Source organism: Bos mutus, chromosome 2, assembly GCF_027580195.1.
Source record: "Bos mutus isolate GX-2022 chromosome 2, NWIPB_WYAK_1.1, whole genome shotgun sequence".
Lineage (NCBI taxonomy): Eukaryota > Metazoa > Chordata > Mammalia > Artiodactyla > Bovidae > Bos > Bos mutus.
This window is the reverse complement of record NC_091618.1, coordinates 36,029,521-36,048,993: the sequence shown is the minus strand read 5'-3', so window position 1 is coordinate 36,048,993 and position 19,473 is coordinate 36,029,521. Positions and strand designations below refer to the sequence as shown.

At 34.6% G+C, this 19,473-nt stretch overlaps 1 protein-coding gene across 4 annotated transcripts in view; it reads right to left on the bottom strand.

Annotated features, from left to right (window-relative positions):
• ERBB4 (erb-b2 receptor tyrosine kinase 4) overlaps positions 1–19,473 on the bottom strand; it is a 1,231,440-nt gene that overhangs the window by 567,324 nt on the left and 644,643 nt on the right. For all 4 annotated transcript variants that reach the window (XM_070387158.1, XM_070387172.1, XM_070387165.1 and 1 more), the window contains exon 3: positions 10,996–11,182. In XM_070387158.1, coding sequence (XP_070243259.1) covers positions 10,996–11,182 — 187 coding nt within the window. The remainder of the gene's footprint in view (positions 1–10,995; positions 11,183–19,473) is intronic.

The window sequence follows — 19,473 nt, the reverse complement described above, 5'->3', positions numbered from 1 at the left end:
AATTGAGTGAACTGAATAGTCCTCAAAGGAAGAAAAAGGTTACAGGTTATCATTTTTTCTTCATTTTTTCCCTGCAGGTATTCCTTAAAATTGTTGTGGTTATTATGATTTAATAACTAACACAATTTGACTTAGTTTACAATAGAATTACAGCTAGAATGTATAAAATGTATTTTACAGAAGGGTCATAAAGTATTAAGGGTGGGAGGAGGGTAACATACTATGAGATCTAGAATAACAGATAAAAGCATTGTACTGAACTTCCAGGTAGACTGGTAAAAAAGATACAAGTGAAAACATTCTTTTTTTTTCTCTCTGATATTCTATAATAACCTTTTATATATTACCAAAAGAGGAAAGTTTAAGGGAAATTTCTAGAAAAATGTTTTCTTTTTTTTTTTTACCTTTGAAATAATTTTATTCTCTTTTGCTGGTAGAGTCAGTAACCAGCTCAATTCAGGAAAAAACCCAACAATTCAAATTTCCTGGTTAGTATTGTTTATTACATCAAAAGATTAAGCCATGTAAATTCACATTTCTCTATCTTCTGATAGATATAGATAAATGGAAAATACCACTCATATTTTTTGAAATATTGGCTATTTCTATTGCAACTTGTTTCAGATGCTTCCACAGCAAACAGTTTAACAATTACAAAGCAGCAGTTTTGCTATGATTCATGAAAATAATGTTTGTTGTATCTCTATTTTGTTTACATATGATTAGTTTATCATTTTATTCTGTTGAACAAAATGCATACATATTTCATATTTAATATTGTTAAGACTAGATTTTCCATACCATCTTTTACATTTATACTGGGATTTTACTTTTTCTTTCTTTTTTTTTTCCAGTGTGGCCTGAAAATAGTGATCAAAAACTTTTTTTTACAATTGATGATGACTTAGATTTGGTGAAATATGGTAGTTACCTATTTGACAAAACATCCTATAGTAGAGTTTCTTTTGTTACTAATTTGCTATTAAATAAATATTATATAATGAAAAACTTTCAACATAAACTGGACAATCCTAAAGATAAGTTATTGTCTATGCCAGAAATAATTCTGATCAGACTTTTCAATATAGTTTCTCTACTATAAAAATCATTATAATCTTCTAGTCCTTAGGTTTTTCAATTAAGTTATTTAAGACAGAGACTTAGGGACCTACTTATAACTAAGTGCTTTTAGTCTCCCCTGTGAGGCGCAGAGTAAAAATCTCATTTTTAAAAAGTCAGATTTCTGATAAACAGAAATCCTAAGTCCTAATACCTAGCAGCTTAAAGCATTTTAAGAAGCAAAGCATGGCATCCAGAACTCAGCTTGCTCAAATACAATATGGTCAGGCACTAAATCATAAATGAGAGCTTTTATGTTATACAATTTGATCACGTAAGTCAAACATGCTTTCAATGACTGTAAAAGTCGACTGTTTCTATTATTCTTACCAAAAGCATTCTTCCTCTCCAATATTATAATAATGACTAATATTTATTTCAGGAACTGCACTTAATGCCATGTATGTGTGTATGAGCTCAGTCGTGTCTGATTCTTTGGATCCCATGGGCTGTTGCCTGCCACGTTCCTCTGTCCATGGAATTTTCCAGGCAAGGATACTGGAGTGGGTTGCCATTTCCTACTCCAGGGAATTCTCCCAACCCAGGGATCAAATGAGTGTGTCTTGCCTCTTCTGCATTGGCAGGTGGATTTTTTGCCACTGTGCCACCTGGGAAGCCCACTTAATGCTATATGTAAATTATAATTCAACTTTCACAACTGTCTTTCAAACTACATGCTCATCACACTCATTTCAAGAGGAAATTAAGGCTTAAAACATCGAATAACTTGCATCTAAAAGGGATTTGAATGGAGAGCATCCGGATTTAGAGCCTGTGCTCTAATTCTTTCTTCATGCTTGTAAATTTCACTGCCTCCTGCTTGGGTTCAGAAAATATGTTATCCTTTTAAGACTTTACTGCCTGATTGCCACTAACCACACGTGGCTATTTAAATTTAAATAAATTATACTATATATAATTGAAAATCAATTTCCTTCATCGCACTAGCCACCTTTCAGGTTCTCAGTAGCCACATTTGGCTATTGACCACTCAATTTATGGAGCAGAGACTGAATGTTTCTATCATCACAGGAAGTTCTATTGGACAGCTCTGCTTTAGAAGGTAAACTAGATTAAAATGGGGGGCACTTGATCCCATAGATGCTTGACCAAAAATTAATATATAAATAACTGGGGAAAATACATTCCCAATGCTTTCACATTGCAGTTGGTGGGTAAATATTTGTCAGAACTATAATATTTACTGAGAGAAGACAGGGATGTAGAGATAATTTGGATGAGCTCATATCTCAGCACAATGTCTTGAATATACAAGTGGAAGAAAATAAAGCTAATAAATATTTGAACTGACATCACTTTCCAAAAGAATCCTGAACTTTCACCGGTAAAATGGGGTCTATTAATAAACATCTGAATCATGGTTAAGAGAATAGTAACTTCTATTTTTAAAAAGCTGCAGTCAAATAGCAATCGCTATAAAATTAGTTAATAAATAAAATAAACTTTTAATAGTTATAAGATTGTTTATAAGATTGTCATTTTATGTGTTTGCTTGTATTTTATTGTGAACTCACTTAACATTTCCCATTCATACATTCATGATGTATTCAAGTATTATGTAACAATTAAAATCAAGAAGGTCTTACTAAAATACAACCTTAATGTCTTCTGTTCAAAGTTTGAATTTTTCATGTTTATAGCCATTTTAATACCTTGCTGACTGTGGCCTCACCTGGAGAAATTGTCCTATTTCTTAGGAATGGCATAATATGAAGAAATGAAAAACAAATCTAGATTCTAGAATAAGATGTCCTTATTAACCACAAACCAGTCAATCCTAAATGAGATCAAACCAGTCAATCCTAAAGGAAATCAATCCTGAATATTCATTAGAAGGACAGATGCTAAAGTTCCAATACTTTGGCCACCTGATGCAAAGAGCTGACTCATTAGGAGAGAGCCTGATGCTGAGAAAGTTCGAAGACAGAAGAAGGGGATGACAGAGGACAAGATGGTTGGATGGCATCACTGACTCAATGGAGATGAATGTGAGCAAGCTCCAGGAGATGGTGAAGGACATGGAAGTCTAGCATGCTACAGTCCATGGGGTCGCAAAGAGTCAGACACAACTGAGGGATTGAACAACAATTAACCACAAAACTTCAAGCTTCGTTTCCTTAGATGTAAAATGACAATAAAGAGTCTTTCCAGGTCAACACTAACGAGCTGTTTGTGAAACAAAGAAAGGGAAACTTGAAACATTTTGTAAAGTTTGAAACTCCATGACAATGTGGGATATTAAAATCATCATGCCTTTGATAAACATGGAAAGGCAACAACATGGAGCCTCGTTTCTAACCTCTGACCTAGCGTCTTAGCATCTGCCAAGAATGGGGCTGCCTCCTCTAAGTAAACTTGTCAAAGATCTCACATAGTCTTTATTCTCATTAAATACAGTTTCAGGTTCTCCCCAAATATTACTCAAACTGATTCATGAGTTCCAATTTGATTCCAGCAAATCAGAATGTGCCATAATCTAATGATTCTGGCCCCAACTTGTTTGGTAACTGGGAATGATGCAGAGAATTTACCAGCTCTTTTCAGTCGAGTATCTGCAGGTCTGGGCTTCCTAGGCAGCTTAATGGTAAAGAATTTGCCTGCCAATGCAGGAGACACAGGTTGGATCCGTGAGTAGGGAGATCCCCTGGAGGAGGGCATGGCAACCCACTCCAGTATTCGTGCCTGGGAAATCCCATGGACATGAAGCTTGGCAGGCTACAGTCACAAAAAGTTGGACATGACTTAGTGACTAAAAACAATAGCAACAATTTGCAGGCCCAGCAAAGCAAATGTGAAGAGGAGGTAGATATTCTGATATTCTTACGTCTTTCCTCAGAGTCAAATCATGGACTTATGGTGATAACAAATCCGTTTCTTTCACTGCATTTCAGACCCTGAGGAGCAAAGAATTTCCTCCATTTTCTAAATGTCATAAGCAAACAAGCATGCTTTCTTAATAAATGGGCTTTAATATGGGAGTTTGTTGACCTTACATATTTTCTTAGAATATATATATATATATACTTTCTCTTAGGGAAGGGAACATACAGATCTTGGTATATGTTAGTGACAAGAAAGAATAATGACAGGTTTAAAGTCTCAAGTAGGGAATTTTCCTGAAAGAGTCCCATTAAGCTAAATTTCCTCAGCTTTTCCTAAGTATGCTATAGAGATGGAAAAGAATGCAGTTCAGAGAATGGGAATTTTCAGGAACCCTGAATGGGAGATAAACCAAGGGTGTGGCTTCTTATGGCCTGAGTAGATTATCTTAGTACCTGTGACAGAAAACATGATGGCTAGTGAAGAAAAAAAAAGAAAATGGTCTTATTCCCTGGAGATTCCCCCTTCCCGTGTTTCACTTTTCCAGTAATGCTCTCTCTTCTGATCAGTGATACAGCAGAAGAAATTCCCTTTTTACCTTCATACGGTTCCATAAATTCACTTATTAGTTCTCTAAAGCTGAGTCCTAGAAATCTGCTCAACTGGTCACTCTCTCTGATCCCATAATTATAACATTTCCTTTCAACTATGTTTCTGTCTTACTTATATACATAAATGTATTGCTGTCGTTTTCATTTTTCTAGTTAATGCACACTGTTTGACATGACAAGCAAACAATCTTCTTTAGAAAACATTGGCTAGAGTATCAATTTTAGAAATTGTGGACCTGATCTAAAAATTGACACCTTCATAAGAATGTGCCACTCTTCACTGATTCCATCTGACTCACAGGATTTTCACTGTAGGTTAGTTTTGATCAGATCATTTTCCAAGTAATTTACCTTAAGCTAGAAATATTCTTTGGATCATTTTGTTTCTGTAGATCTCACAATATGCTGAGTGCTGCTTCTTATGTAAATATTGGTAGTACTTTTGTCAAACATCGTATTTAACAGCAATCCCCGAAATAGGCTAGTTGAACCCACTCAAACATTACTAAGACCTTTCACAGAGCTGCTGAAGAATGCTTAGTGACTCTACTGTCAGTAAAAGAACTTAGAATGAATATGTCTCTTGTCTAGGTCAAGACAAATGTCAGGGCCAATGAAGAGTGAAACATGATGATGGGAATTTGAAATGAAGGGCTAGGGCAACAGGTGCTTGGCATGAGACACTGAAAGACAGGAAAGAAGAGCTGTGAAGTACCCAAGGCAGCAATCAGACTGAAAGTAGTCAAAGAAAAGCCTCAGGCTTCTCACTGCCAGAGAAAGACATCTTATACTTAAAGTAGTTTCAAAGTAGAATCAGGAAGAGATGCTGAAATTTGGAGCATCCTTTTGTCTCAACAAATCACTTTTCAAAGCCGCAGTGAAGCAATAGGCATCTATCTGAATATGCAGAAACAGGTACAATTGTTTTGTCAGTGTGTTGACACAAAGGAAAGCTAAAAACAAAACAATACAGAGAAAGAGCACTGAGGTTTCCTAAGTACTCTCTACATGGAAGGTGCTGTGGTTGACAAGTTCCCTGCTTTATTTCACTAATGCCTCTAATTAACACTCTGAGGTAGAAGTTTCCTCGGGTTTAAAGATGAAGACTCTGAGTCTCAGTGAGACATGCTAAGTGATGATATGACATTTAAACTGATTTTTCTGGTTCCACATCTATGCTTTCTGACATACACTGAGTCAATTACAGGTGGCCTTTCCATTAAAAATTATTTATTTGAGAATTAATAACGCCAAAGTAGGTTAGGAACTTTAAACATTAAAAGGTGCTACAATTCTTTGGTGTACTATTTTAATTAGTAGCCATTACCTACTCGAAGGCAGACATTCAGATGTATTTCTCAGACATTTCATCAATTCAGATGTTGTATTTCCTAGACTAAGCATTTTATTTTTAGTCTAGGAGAATTCAGTAAATTTAATATATCCTTTACATTATTATTGTGGGCTCCTCAAAGTAACTTAAGCATTTTACTTTTTGATTTCGTCCACATCTCAAATAATTAAGATGACTCAGTACACAGTTAACCAATTAAAATAGTCATCTATATTACAGGCATTAATATATGAATCTATAAGTCTAAGCTGAGCGCCGAAGAATTGACGCTTTTGAACTCTGGTGTTCGAGAAGACTCTTGAGAGTCCCTTGAACTGCAAGGAGATCCGACCAGTCCATCCTAAAGGAAATCAGTCCTAAATAGTCATTGGAAGGACGGATGCTGAAGCTGAAACTCCAATACTTTGGCCACCTGATGTGAAGAACTGACTCATTTGAAAAGACCGTGATGCTGTGAAAGATTGAAGGCGAGAGGAGAAGGGGACGGCAGAGGATGAGATGGGTGGATGGCATCACCGACTCAATGGACATGAGTTTGAGTAAACTCTGGGAGTTGTTGATGGACAGGGAGGCCTGGCATGTTGCAGTCCATGGGGTCACAAAGAGTCGGACACAACTGAGCGACTGATCTGATCTGATCTGAACTTTCACCTACTCAAAACATATATTCTCTAATTCATAAAGTGACAATTTAAATATTCAATTTGAAATTTGGTGTAAAAAAACAAATGCATATCTTAAATTTGTACCTAGGTTATCATCATTATAAAAAAGGATATAGATACCAGAACAGATGTTAGTACCCTTAGGTATTTCTCAAAGATTCCTTCATACTTACAATATAAAATATAGATTAAATTGTATCATATTGTCCGCCATTACTAACAGATGAGGTAATTTTGTAAATTATAAAAGAGCAAAATAAGAGTGGTTTTTATGTCCCATATAATAAAATAACCTTTATATTTTGGCCAGACAGGTGACTAAATAAGTAGGAGCTCATCAACTTAAGGTTTTAGATGTATTAAACATTAACTTGAATTTCAAGTATGAATGTTTGTTTAAGAAGGAGCTGATAAAATCATCAGAACATCATCACTGAGAATGATTAAGAAGAACCACAGCACATGCAAGTGACCTTAACTGAGGAAGTAGTAACACATTCTCCCTGTCCCTGCCCTGTAACGCAGCGATGTCATTCCCAGTGACCTGAAGGTGAATATGTGTCTGATGGGAAACACGGATGGCAGTACGTGCTGTCTCTTGACCAGAAAAGGACGATCAGTGTAACAGGGCACTGAGAGCTTGCCAAGACACGTTCCTTACTCCATTTTGGATTGTGTGTCATATGCTTAGTCTAGGGGCCTTACCCTTCGCACTTCCCCACCTCATTCATAATGGACCAGGGAAATGTGAGTGGCAGGAGGAAGACAAGTCTTTCTGTTTAGCCAGAAAACATGTTTAAGTACGGTTCTTGTCTTTGGTCATAACCACAACAAAAGTAGCTAAGTGAGATCTGTAGTAATGTTTATCATCCAAGGAATAGCTTCTGGTGAGCATCAAGCTAAATTAATAAAAATGCATAAGGTGAGGAGTTAATTTATATACATGTAAGTGGTATCCAACTATTAACCCTTATATATGACAGTTCTCATGTTAACCAAATATCCCTTTTACACAAAGATAGAGTTTGCAGGAGCATACGTACTATTATAAAGGCATATCATTCTAAATATTATTCTAAAGTCAACACAGAAAAAAAGATTTCAGGAGAAACACAAAATATGAATACATCAAAAAGCCTTGAAATGTCAATCTCAAAATTATTTGCTATAACATAGTACTTGTTATTTATTTTGTTGAAAGTGCTCAAAAAGAAAATCTTGCTCAAAAGGAAAATTCACGATAAATTATTATTGTCCTTGTAATGGTTTACCATTATATAAAATTGATATTAGACAAAATGGTAATATGGAAGAAAGTTCATTCCCAGCATCTTGCTTGTCTCTGTACTCTTTTATACAAACGTTTCCATCCAAGGTTTTTTTTGTGGCTCAGCTGGTAAAGAATCTGCCTGCAATGCAGGAGACTTTGGTTTGATCCCTGGGTTGGGAAGATCTCCTGGAGAAGGGAAAGGCTACCCACTCCAGTACTCTGGGCTGGAGAATTCCATGGACTGTATAGTCCATGGGGTCACAAAGAGTCAGACACGACTGAATGACTTTCACTTCCATCCAGGCTCCTAATGTGTTCTTTTCATTCCTATATCAACCGGAAGTATATTTCTTGTCATTCAATCATGAACATATCTGTACTTTTCCTTCTCTTCTCTCCAGGAGATAATAAATGAATGAAAAGTATTTGGATCAAGTAAGGGTGAAGAGGCTAACCAGATACTTTGCTACCATTCCTTAGTATCTTTAATTAATTAGAACTTTGTTTCTCAAACATTAATAGTTATCAGAAATATTGGAGGGGTCCTTAATATACATATTGGTGGGCCCGAGCCCCAGAATTTACCATCCATTAGGTCTCAGGTGAAGCCCAAGAATCTGAATTTATAGAACAAATACCCAGGTGATGTTGATACTACAGGCCCCTTAAGAACTGGGTTAAAAGTTTAACTCACTACTGCAGTTAGGCAATGAGGTATGGGACTACTTAGCAGGTTTTCTATTTCCCTTCACATTATGTGAACCCTGAGTCTAAAATTAGGGCTAGCCCCAGTAGTTCCACCCTTAATATAACATTATATATCTTCTTTTTTTTGTATAACATATCAACAAGAAAAGAAAGCTCTTTCCAAAACCCCAAAACAATCTTACCTGAAGTGAACTGCAATGTTTGCTTACTAGTTTGATCAAGTTACTTAGGAGACTAAATTCTCTAAGATATTACTGTAGAGCAAATTTTATCCCAATTCCTTTCTGATAAAGAGTTAAGTAGTTACAAGTCTCCTGTCCTTCCTCGTATATTCTTATACCCAAACATGGTGGTACTTACTGTAAAACTTCTGATTTTCAAAATAAGAGTAACACTATTGATCTTATTACCTAAAATATGATCAATAATTCTAGACTGTCTCATGGAATAGTGTTGGCATGTAGTCATCATTCATATTATTTATATATATATATATATAAAATTTCCAAAATATCTAAATTTTCCACCATTTATTTTACTGTACTTTTCATTAATTCATATTCAAATAAGAAATTAATAATAACTGTTGAATAAATACTTATCTTTTCTAAACATTTCAAATAATTATTTTACTCATTTATTAATTTTCCATCTTTACTGCTACACAGGAAAATATTATAAGGTTTTCTGGCAATTTAGGGAATAATATTTTTAAGATAATAATGCTATATTTTGATATGAAACTAGTCAATCATAAGTAAGACAACAGTCACAATAACAAGACATGGTGGAAGCTAACAGAAAAGATATACTCAAATGTTGCATAACTGTGACTAAATAATTCCTTTTTTATATTTTAATAGTATTGAGGTTAAGTAAATGTGGAAATGAATAACTCTTTAAAGACTAATTTTCTTTGTGAGAAGATTCTTCAAATAGCATATATTGTGGAATAATAACATAATCATATGTTATAAGATTTTGAAAATAAATTTATTCAATTTTTCTTTAATATAATCAGAGGAAAAGCAAGAAGAAAACACAATGTGCTTTTGGCAAGTTTTAATTGGATCATGTTATTTTTGGATTCCTAATTTCAATCATTCAATTTTTCTCTATTTCCAAAATTCTTCCTCCTATCATTATTTCCATGCAAGTAGCAATTTAGTCAAATACCCTGCTCTTCAGTAAAGAAAGTATTTTGAACTAAAAAAAAGGTAAAAATGTTGATGAAGGATATAAATTCTGGACAATTTGCATTTACCATTATGTCATGAAGTCTATAGCAATCATGTCCAAAATAAATAACATAATCATCACTCCTTCCTTCATCTAAGATACTCCAATTTTAGTTCACATCTGTATAACTATCAAGCTACTTCTAACTTAAAATTATATATTTTATGTCTTCTGCAAATATATAAATACATAATTTTAATAACCTGACAATATTAATCTTATTTGTTTCTTAATATTTTAAGGCAATACTTCTAAAATATTTCAAATTCCAGTATCAAGAAATATGGCCACTTTGTGGACTCAAATACACACAAAAAATATATTAATTTTGCATTTTATTAATTCAGGTTAAATTAATAGTTCAAACGCCTTTCTCCCACTCTGATGTAATTACTAATTAGCACATTTTTGGTTGCAGGAACATATAATAAAATTCATGATTAAAATTCTTGTACCAATAGCTTCCACCATAGGCTTTATGAACTCTGAACTACATGAACTGAAAAGACATCAATGGAATTGCAAAAGCCAGCTTATAACACAGAGTCCTGCACAGAATTATTTGTAGCAAGATGATACCTAATTCCAATCTTAGGGGGAAAAAAATCACTGATGATTAAAGCTTTCTGAGGAAGAACTCCTTATGGCACTTAGTGAGTTGCTCAGTAAAAGAAATCAAAACTGTATTAATGTTTTGATTAATGTTAAAAACATAACATTAGATATGTTTTCCAAAAATAAGAGATTGTACGAAAAGCTAGATTAATGGAACAAGATATAATAGTCTGTGTATTTACTGAGCTTTAACGAAAGTGAGAGTTAGGATGTTATTGCAGAGATTTGATGATATGGTCCACTATTCACCTGAGACTACTGAGCAGAGCATTCTTAAACCCGCTTCATATCTGTTTTCAGTCACTGAGCATTTCCTTAGCGTGTACTTCTGCTCAGATGAGATACAGTCATATGCTATCCTTCAGATTGCATTTACAATATCTGTACATAAAACTGGGGCAATATAGAGCATCATTTCTCACAAAATGAATAAGTAGTATTAATATGTATTTCAATGCTTTATAAAGTTCCTCAATGTAATACATGCTGCAGAAACCATGTACACATTTGTGTGTGTCTATCACATTATATTGATAATACAAGTATATTTGCTGTTTTGTATGTTTTCCTTACCAGTCAAGTTCTTCAGTCCAAGTTCTTGAAGTCCAAAGTTTCCATCTTTTCTGTAGTTTAAAAATATTGCCAAGGCATATCGATCCTCATAAAGCTTTGTCCCACGGATAATGCGTAAGTTCTCCAGAGGCAGATAGCGAAACTGATTAAGAGCCACCAACACGTAGCCTGTGACTTCTCGTATAGACTGAAAAGACACAAACGATGGCCTGTGTCAAACAATTTAAAACTGTCAGTATGTTTACATAGTCAAGTAGATAAAATTGAGTTATTTAATTCTAACTTTCAGCTTTTAATTGAATATACTAATTTCCATACCATATTATAAATAATTGCCTTGACACACAAGATCACAAGGGTTAGAATTTCATTTGAAGAGAGGGTTGCATTTTATTTTTAAGTCAAGAATGTGTTTACAGTAAAAATAATTTACTGAATTTTATTGTATGAAGTACTCTTCATGTCTGAGATCTGAATATAATTAAAAGAATAAAGATCTCATTCTCTGACAGACCAAAATTAGATAAGAACACATAACTATCAATCCTTATATTTTAAAAATAAACTGGTAAACTTATCACAAAATAAAGTTGCATTAATTTGTAGACTGTGGACAGATTTCAAGCTGCTATATTATTGTTTAATTTTATAGAAATCAAAGAACAATTGTCTTATATCAATATATTTCTGACTATATACATATATAATTCATATTGTACATATATGCATTAGATATACACAATTTGCATTAGATACTGATTATGGTTTCTAATTTAATTATTAAAACAATTTTTATTTTAACTGTATGCTGTTTAAATGTAGTTGTCTATAAGTTAATTATTTGAAGGTTTGTGAGATATTTTAAAGCAAAAAAAAACTCACAAAAAGACTTTAGGCTTCATCTAAAGCTATAGTTTTTGATAAAATACATATAAATAAAAGTCATGTCCAACTCTTTGCAACCTCATGGACTATACAGTCCATGGAATTCTCCAGGCCAGAATACTGGAGTAGGTAGCTGTTCCCTTCTCCAGGAGATCTTCCCAACCCAGGGGTCAAACCCAGGTCTCACACATTGCAGGCAGATTCTTTACCCACTGAGCCACAAGGGAAGTCCCAAATGCATATAAGAACAGTAATAAATATGGGTCTTATATTTAAAAAAATATATAATTCAGAAGTGTGAACAAATGTGATATTATTTAATGCCAATTTCAGACTATTTTTAGATCTCTTTATGTCAGATGTCCCATCTTCAGGCTTTGGTCCTCTGTTTTTCTCTGTCTACTCTTACCCGCTTGTCTTCCAAACTATTATTACCTCCAAACTCCTAAACTCCAGATTCATATCCAACTGCTTACTCTGCATCTTCACTTGGATGCCTCACAGACTTCTCAGATACACATACACAAAGCTTAATGTCTGTCAACCTTCCACATCCTACCAACAGCCTTTGTCACCTTAGCTGATGTCAATTCATCCTTCCTATTATTCAGGCCAAAGTCTTGGGGTACTCTTGAATTCCCATTCACATCTATCTTTAAAAGGATTAAGGATCCAAGCATGTATGACATCCACTGGTATCCTCTGAGCTACCATCATTCTTTATCAAGATCACTATAATCGTCTCTGCTCTTGGTGCCTTCTGGTGTATTCTCAGTAAAGCCTAGCCCTGATATTTTAAAAACATAAATCGAGTCATGACACTTCTTAAAACTGAAATGTCTCCCAAGTCACTCACAGTAATAAAATTCTGTGAGTCAAATGAGTCAAAACCTCTATTTGTGTTTTCCCATAGAGAAACCACTAGTCATAGATGTCCACTCAACAACTGAAATATGGTTAGTATGAAATGAGATATGCTGTCAGTGTAAAACATATTATGGATTTCAAAGATTACATGTTGAAATGAAAACATTTTAGATAAATTGATTTATATTAGCTGCATTATTAAAGCTGAATTTACCTGTTTATTTGTACCTGTATGTTGTGGCTACATGGAAATTAAAAATTACATTTTTATGCCTCTCATTGCATTTCTAATGGACAACTCTGTACTATATGATCTGTTCATCATTCTTTTTCTGACTTCTCTTTTTAACTTTAACACCTTGCTCACTCTTTCCAGTTTTGCTGGTCTTTTTGTTGTTCTTTCAGTATGCTGAGCATGGTCCTACCTCAAAGTGATCAGTGCAATTTTAAGAGCCTGAGTTTCACTCCTTCTTGATATCTTCTTTGCTGATTTTCTCACTGCCATCAGGTTTCTGCTCAAGTTTCACTTTCTCAGTTGAGATCACCTCTGATTGACCTATTTAATATGGTGACCCTCCCACTTTTACCCACTTTCATCTTTTTCACTCCCTAACATACTGTATACTTTATATATACCACATTTAATATTTATAGTCTTTCTTGCCTTTGCCCAGAATATAGGCACTACTAGTACAACCATTTAATTTGCTCACTCCTGTGTCCCATATAACAAGATCAGTACTGTTACTCAGTAAGAGATCGACAAATGTTTGTTAAACACTGTGTCTCTTCACTGGCCATACCTTCACCACTAGGTAGTCCGAAGAGTCAGAGGATACCTATCTGTAGCCTGCAATCTTCTCTTCTAGATAGATCATGCTGCAAACCTCTGTGAACCCAGAATTTCATTCCTCAAAAGCCCACTCCTCACCAAATATTTATTTAGGGTCAGTGATACCATCTTTCCCAGTTGTATTCTGTCCACCAGACAACAGACTGTGCCACCAGTGTGAGCGCACCAAGGAAGGATGGGGTGGTCCAGGGGCAGATCTTTAAGGGGGAGTGTGTTTAATTAAATGTTTAAGGGGGAGTATAGATCCTGGATGTGTGGGCCAGAGTGTCCATTCACTTCTGTGCAAGGCCTCTCAGAATATGGATAGAACTAAGTGATGTAAGGGCTACAAGCTGAAGGCCATCTCTCTATATACGATCATAATCCTGAGGAGTCCAAAAATTCTAACATTTCACTTGGCTTTCCAGGTTGTTATAAAGACATATTTGTCAAAATGGGAGATAGAATTCATTTGATTGAATAATAGTTGCTTGATTTATAAGTAAATAATAAGCCACACAACAAGTAAGTCTTCATTTATATTCTCATTCCAGGCCCAAAGGATAAACACACTACCACTGATCACCAAGACAAGTATAATGCAAACAGAGAGAGATGGTGACAAAGTGGCAAGAGACACATGAAACTACTCATGTCTGGCATCAAATCGGGAACTCTGAGCCACAACAGGAATTCCTGAGACACTGAGCATTTTGGATCGAAGAGATGAATGGAAAAGAGGGGTTAAAGATCAGCAGAGGCATGCATTGCTTGCGTGCTACAGCGTGCTTTAAAACTATACCTGTCTGACATAGTATAGCTGCAGAGCCATATGAGTTCTCCTCCAACCACTGTTAAAAATGATTGAGCTAATATTTCTTTGCATTCTTAAAATAGAGATCACAAACTCTTTTTAACATCATTTTGTCCAAAAGTAAAATTACTTCATTCATTATAAAAACAATTTATTTTTAGCTTGTATATAATAATTATCAAGTACTCTGGGTTACAGTGATGACGGCACTATGATAAAAGTTGGAGTATAGGGTATAATCAATATTATTAATCCTTTGGCTAAAACGTGTTATAATATCCATCATTCTTCCTAACAAACTCATGATTAGCTCTAACTTCACCTAGGAAGTGGCTCTTTTTTAATAAAAACTGTAAAAATCTATTGGCTTATCATAGGATAGAAGGTCACAGGGATGGGATTATTAGAGAAAACACAGGTGAAGCACACTCAGGAAAAAGAAGAGGTTTATGAGCAAAGACACAATGTCAGCAGAAATTCTGCAGTGTTTATTAGAGGGATAAACTCTTTGTAGTTATTAACTGAAAAAGATGTACCACTTGGCATGGGCTTTTTGGCCACACATTAGCAGAGGCTACAAATAACCTACAAATAATGAAGACTCTAGTATAAAAAGTGTTATAGATATGAGCAAAGAACAACAGTGACCATATAAAGATCAACTAATCATAGAAGAGGGTGCTCCAAGTGCCTTTAGCCAAATGAGAAAGTAAGATATAACTAAGAACATCTTTGCATTCACATATTATTTAATGTATGTAATTATTCTTAGAAACATTTTTATTATCTTCATGAAAAGTCAGGTTAAAAACAACAGTTACTCCTTTGACCAGATTCTGGGACTGAAGGGATTTACTGATTTAATTGAGATTTTTGTGTCTAAAATGAATCTCTTTCATTATCCATGCTGCTTATTTATTACACTCTGGTCTTGCAAAATAATACATGTAACTTAAACATTAGCTTAACAAATAATTATTCTGCTATGGGAATATTGGGGTATCATGGTATGTTCATGTTGAGAAACCATATGTTCAAACCATTTTGAATGAAGCCACCCATGAGTAGGTGATATCTAATTTATTCATGACAAATTTTCTGATAATAATGATGGTAGAGATGCTATTCACCTCATCCCAAACATCCCTTCTCCCTAGCCAGCTAATTATGTAAATATTAGAAGAAAGATTATAGAAAATCCCTCAGTCAAAAATTTATTGCTCTAGCCTTTTATATCCGGAGGGTCTCATGGAACCAAGTAATTTTTAAAGAATTATAGGAGATGAATATAAAATGTTACATTTAAAAGCCACAAATATGGCTTGAATTTGTCCTAGCTTCTTTTTTTTTGTTTTGTTTTATTTCTGTTTGTTTTATGGAATTTATAGTCACATTCTTGTAGGTACTCTTAATACCCTGCCATGAACAAATATCTTGAAACATCTCAGTAGGAAACTCCACTGCTGATGACATGAGCTACAAGGCATATTGATTGCAAATAAAATTATAAGAAGAGACTTAGTAATGGTAAGGTTGCTTAATGCTGAAAAACAGCCAGTAACATGCTGCTGCTGCTGCTAAGTCGCTTCAGTCGTGTCTGACTCTGTGCGACCCCATAGATGGCAGCCCACCAGGCTCCGCCACCCCTGGGATTCTCCAGGCAAGAACACTGGAGTGGGTTGCCATTTCCTCCTCCAATGCATGAAAGTGAAAAGTGAAAGTGAAGTCAGTCGCTCAGTCGTGTCTGACTCTTAGCAACCCCATGGACTGCAGCCTACCAGTAACATAGTTTTGAGTTAATATTGTCAGGTCACTAGGCAATGTGGGTGAAAAGTCAAAAGATATCTAAGTGCCAATTAAGCTCACAATATCTGATAAGGTCAAATAATCATGTTAGTTATCCACAGTTCCTCTCCTTTCAGCCACTAGAAAGAATGTGAATAGCATGGGCCTTTTACTTTCTAAAAACTATTTAAATAATAAAGACTATTTTGAAACATATGGACTTATCTAACAACTTCCCCAGTATTTATATATATATATATATATATATATACACACACATACACACACACACACACATATATATATATACATATCTTACATATGTACATATATATATATATATTTATATATAAATGTATATATATATATAGAGAGAGAGTTAAACATATGGTAAGAAATGTGAGCTCAACTGCCAGGCAAAGCTGGGCTGTGCCTTCCAGCTTTGTGGTCTTGACCAAGTTGTTTATCCTATCTGAGCCTCAATTTCTTCATCTTAAAAAGTAAATAGCAAATACCTCTCTTATAAAGGTGTTATAAAGAATAGAAGATATAAGGGACATGTCTGTAAGAGTTCAACAAATGCTAACTATTATAAGTAATGTTATCTTTGTTAATAGCTAAGGCAGATGAACTATCTGTGGACAATCAAAATTGAAGACAAAATAAACCATTGCTTCTAATTTCTTTTTCATGTGGCCTTTGGTATGTTTATATCTTACCTCTTCAACTTCTGATTTATTCCTAAATTACAGAATTGGTTCCTTATATTGTTTCTGTGTATGCTATGGCCATTAGAACAGACCCTGGCACTGAACAGATGGCTGTTGAATTAAAAAGTAGAATGCAATGCTTAAGGTCTTTTTAGATATTGTTTTTCACTGAAACTGATTCAATGAAATTTCTGATAATTAAAAAAAAAAAAACACATTATTTGAACAACACAATCATGACTGTGTCCAAGGACCACAACTCTAAATAGAAAGCATTAGAATGCATCAGAAAAGAGAAAACTCAGGCTCTGGTTCTGGTTCAGTTATGTTTAGCCTTAGGAAACTGCCTATTCTGTCAATTGAAGGCTGAATGCCTACCAATATTCACCCACAGTTATTCCGCTCCTTGTGTAAGCTGCTGCTGACTAAAACTGACTTTCATTGTCAGTGTATGCCTCCACAGAGACTTTGTTCGAGTGAATACTACTGACAATCATTAAACCCTTACATGCTTCAAAACACATCTAATCCAAGGAACAATTTGATATCCATGCCAGTGGATGATGGAAATAAAAAGAAATGGAAAAATGAAAGAAATTTGACCAACTTCTCATACCATATTAGCAGTAAACCTAGGGGGGGAAATGCATGGTTTGTTCTGAAGGACATAAATTTATAACCATTTTCTCTTACAAAATACTTAAAGAAAAAAAATGTGAAAACTGTAGTTACATACTTTTCAGGATATGGTTGTCATTCAACCAAAAATTAGAAGAGATTGTACTGATTCACTGGGCTTTCCATTTACCTTCAGATGATTCCAGAAAAATCAATCTTTATTGTTTCTAAATCTCTACTGCATTTCACAATTCTTATAACCACTGTTCCTTTTTTTATTTGAAATAATTCCCTATTCTTTAATCATAGTTGATTTTCTCTAATTTGGTACTTAGTGAGAATAGTGAATAGTTCCTTAAATATTCATTTACCTTAAAATTCAGGTGATTGCAGTACCTCACAATTTCTGAATATTTAATCAGGGGTTAGGGACAATTTTGCACACATTAAAAATAATAATACATTCTTGGCTAAATGCATAAAATGTTGTTTTCTAGATTTTTTTCCTACTCAAATTATATACCAAATCCTTGTTATTTTTCTTTAATATAAACATCTTTGAAGATAACACCGTTTTTTGTTAAGACTTTCTGTAGCAAGTCCAAATAGTTTTGAATTCTTAACTTCTACTCTAGTGTCTCTAATGTACTCACATCCAATTAGATATCATACACAAGTATTCCAAACTGATATTTTAATATTCTTTTATAATTATTTAAAATGTACAAAACTATTGAGACTTATTGTTTCTGGACCAAGGTGTGGACTGGGAAGATCCTGAGTTTGCTCCTTTTGTGGACCCACTGAAACTACAACTATATACACAACAATTATCTCTCAAAACTACCTGAAGGCTAGCAGAACAGGTCTTCCACAGCTAAGGATATAGAGAAAAGGACACATTGAGATATAGGTCGGGCAGATGTGGTCTGATCAGAACTCTCACTCTCGGTGTGGCCATGCATGTATGCATGCTAAGTCGCCTCAGTCGTGTCCGACTCTGTGTGACCCTATGGACAGCAGCCCACCAGGCTCCTCCATCCACAGGATTCTCCAGGCAAGAATACTGGAGTGGGCTGCCATTTCCTTCTCCAGTGGCCATGCAGAAGTAGTGGTATATCACAACCATGAAGGTTGCCCCTGAGAAGCAAGGGATCTGATCCCCACATAGAGCTTTCTAGGCTGGGCTTGCACTGGGAAGATAAAACTCCATAATACTGACTTTAAAAATAAGCAGAACTTACATCTGGAAGAGCAGGAGGACTATGGGGAACCAAGATTCAACTCTTGAAGGGATTTCACATGAACATCATAGCAAACTAAAACCAAAATCCTACACTACATACACAAAACATAAAATTTTTAAAAATGCAAATATACCACTAAAGAAAATCATCATACTGCAAGGGAATAGGATAAGAGAAGGATAAAGGAACAGAGAAGAAATATAAAATCAATCAGAAAACAACCAAATGGCAAAAAGCATACCTATCAAAAATTATGTTAAATGTAAATAGACTAAATGCCCCCAGTCAAAAGACATAAGGTGGCTGAATGGAGGGAAAAAAGAAAAAAAAAATACTAACCAACAATTCCACCCCCACAAGGAAGTGCTCAGATATGACCAGCTTATACAAAACCCATTTCAGATCTAAATATATATAAATACACACAAAAGTGAAAATATAGACAAAAGATATCTCATGCAAAGGGAATCAAAAAGAGAGCTAGAATAACAATATTTATATTAGACAAAATACAATTTAAAACAAAGACTCTAACAAGAGACAAATAGGGACATTACAGAATGATAAGGGTTCAATCTAACAAGAAGTATAACACTTGTAAATATTTATACACCTAAGACAGAACCTAAATAAAGAAAATATAAAGACTTGATTAGAGATTTTATAGTATTTATAATAAAATAATAGTAGGGCTGACCTACATCAATGGATAGATTATCC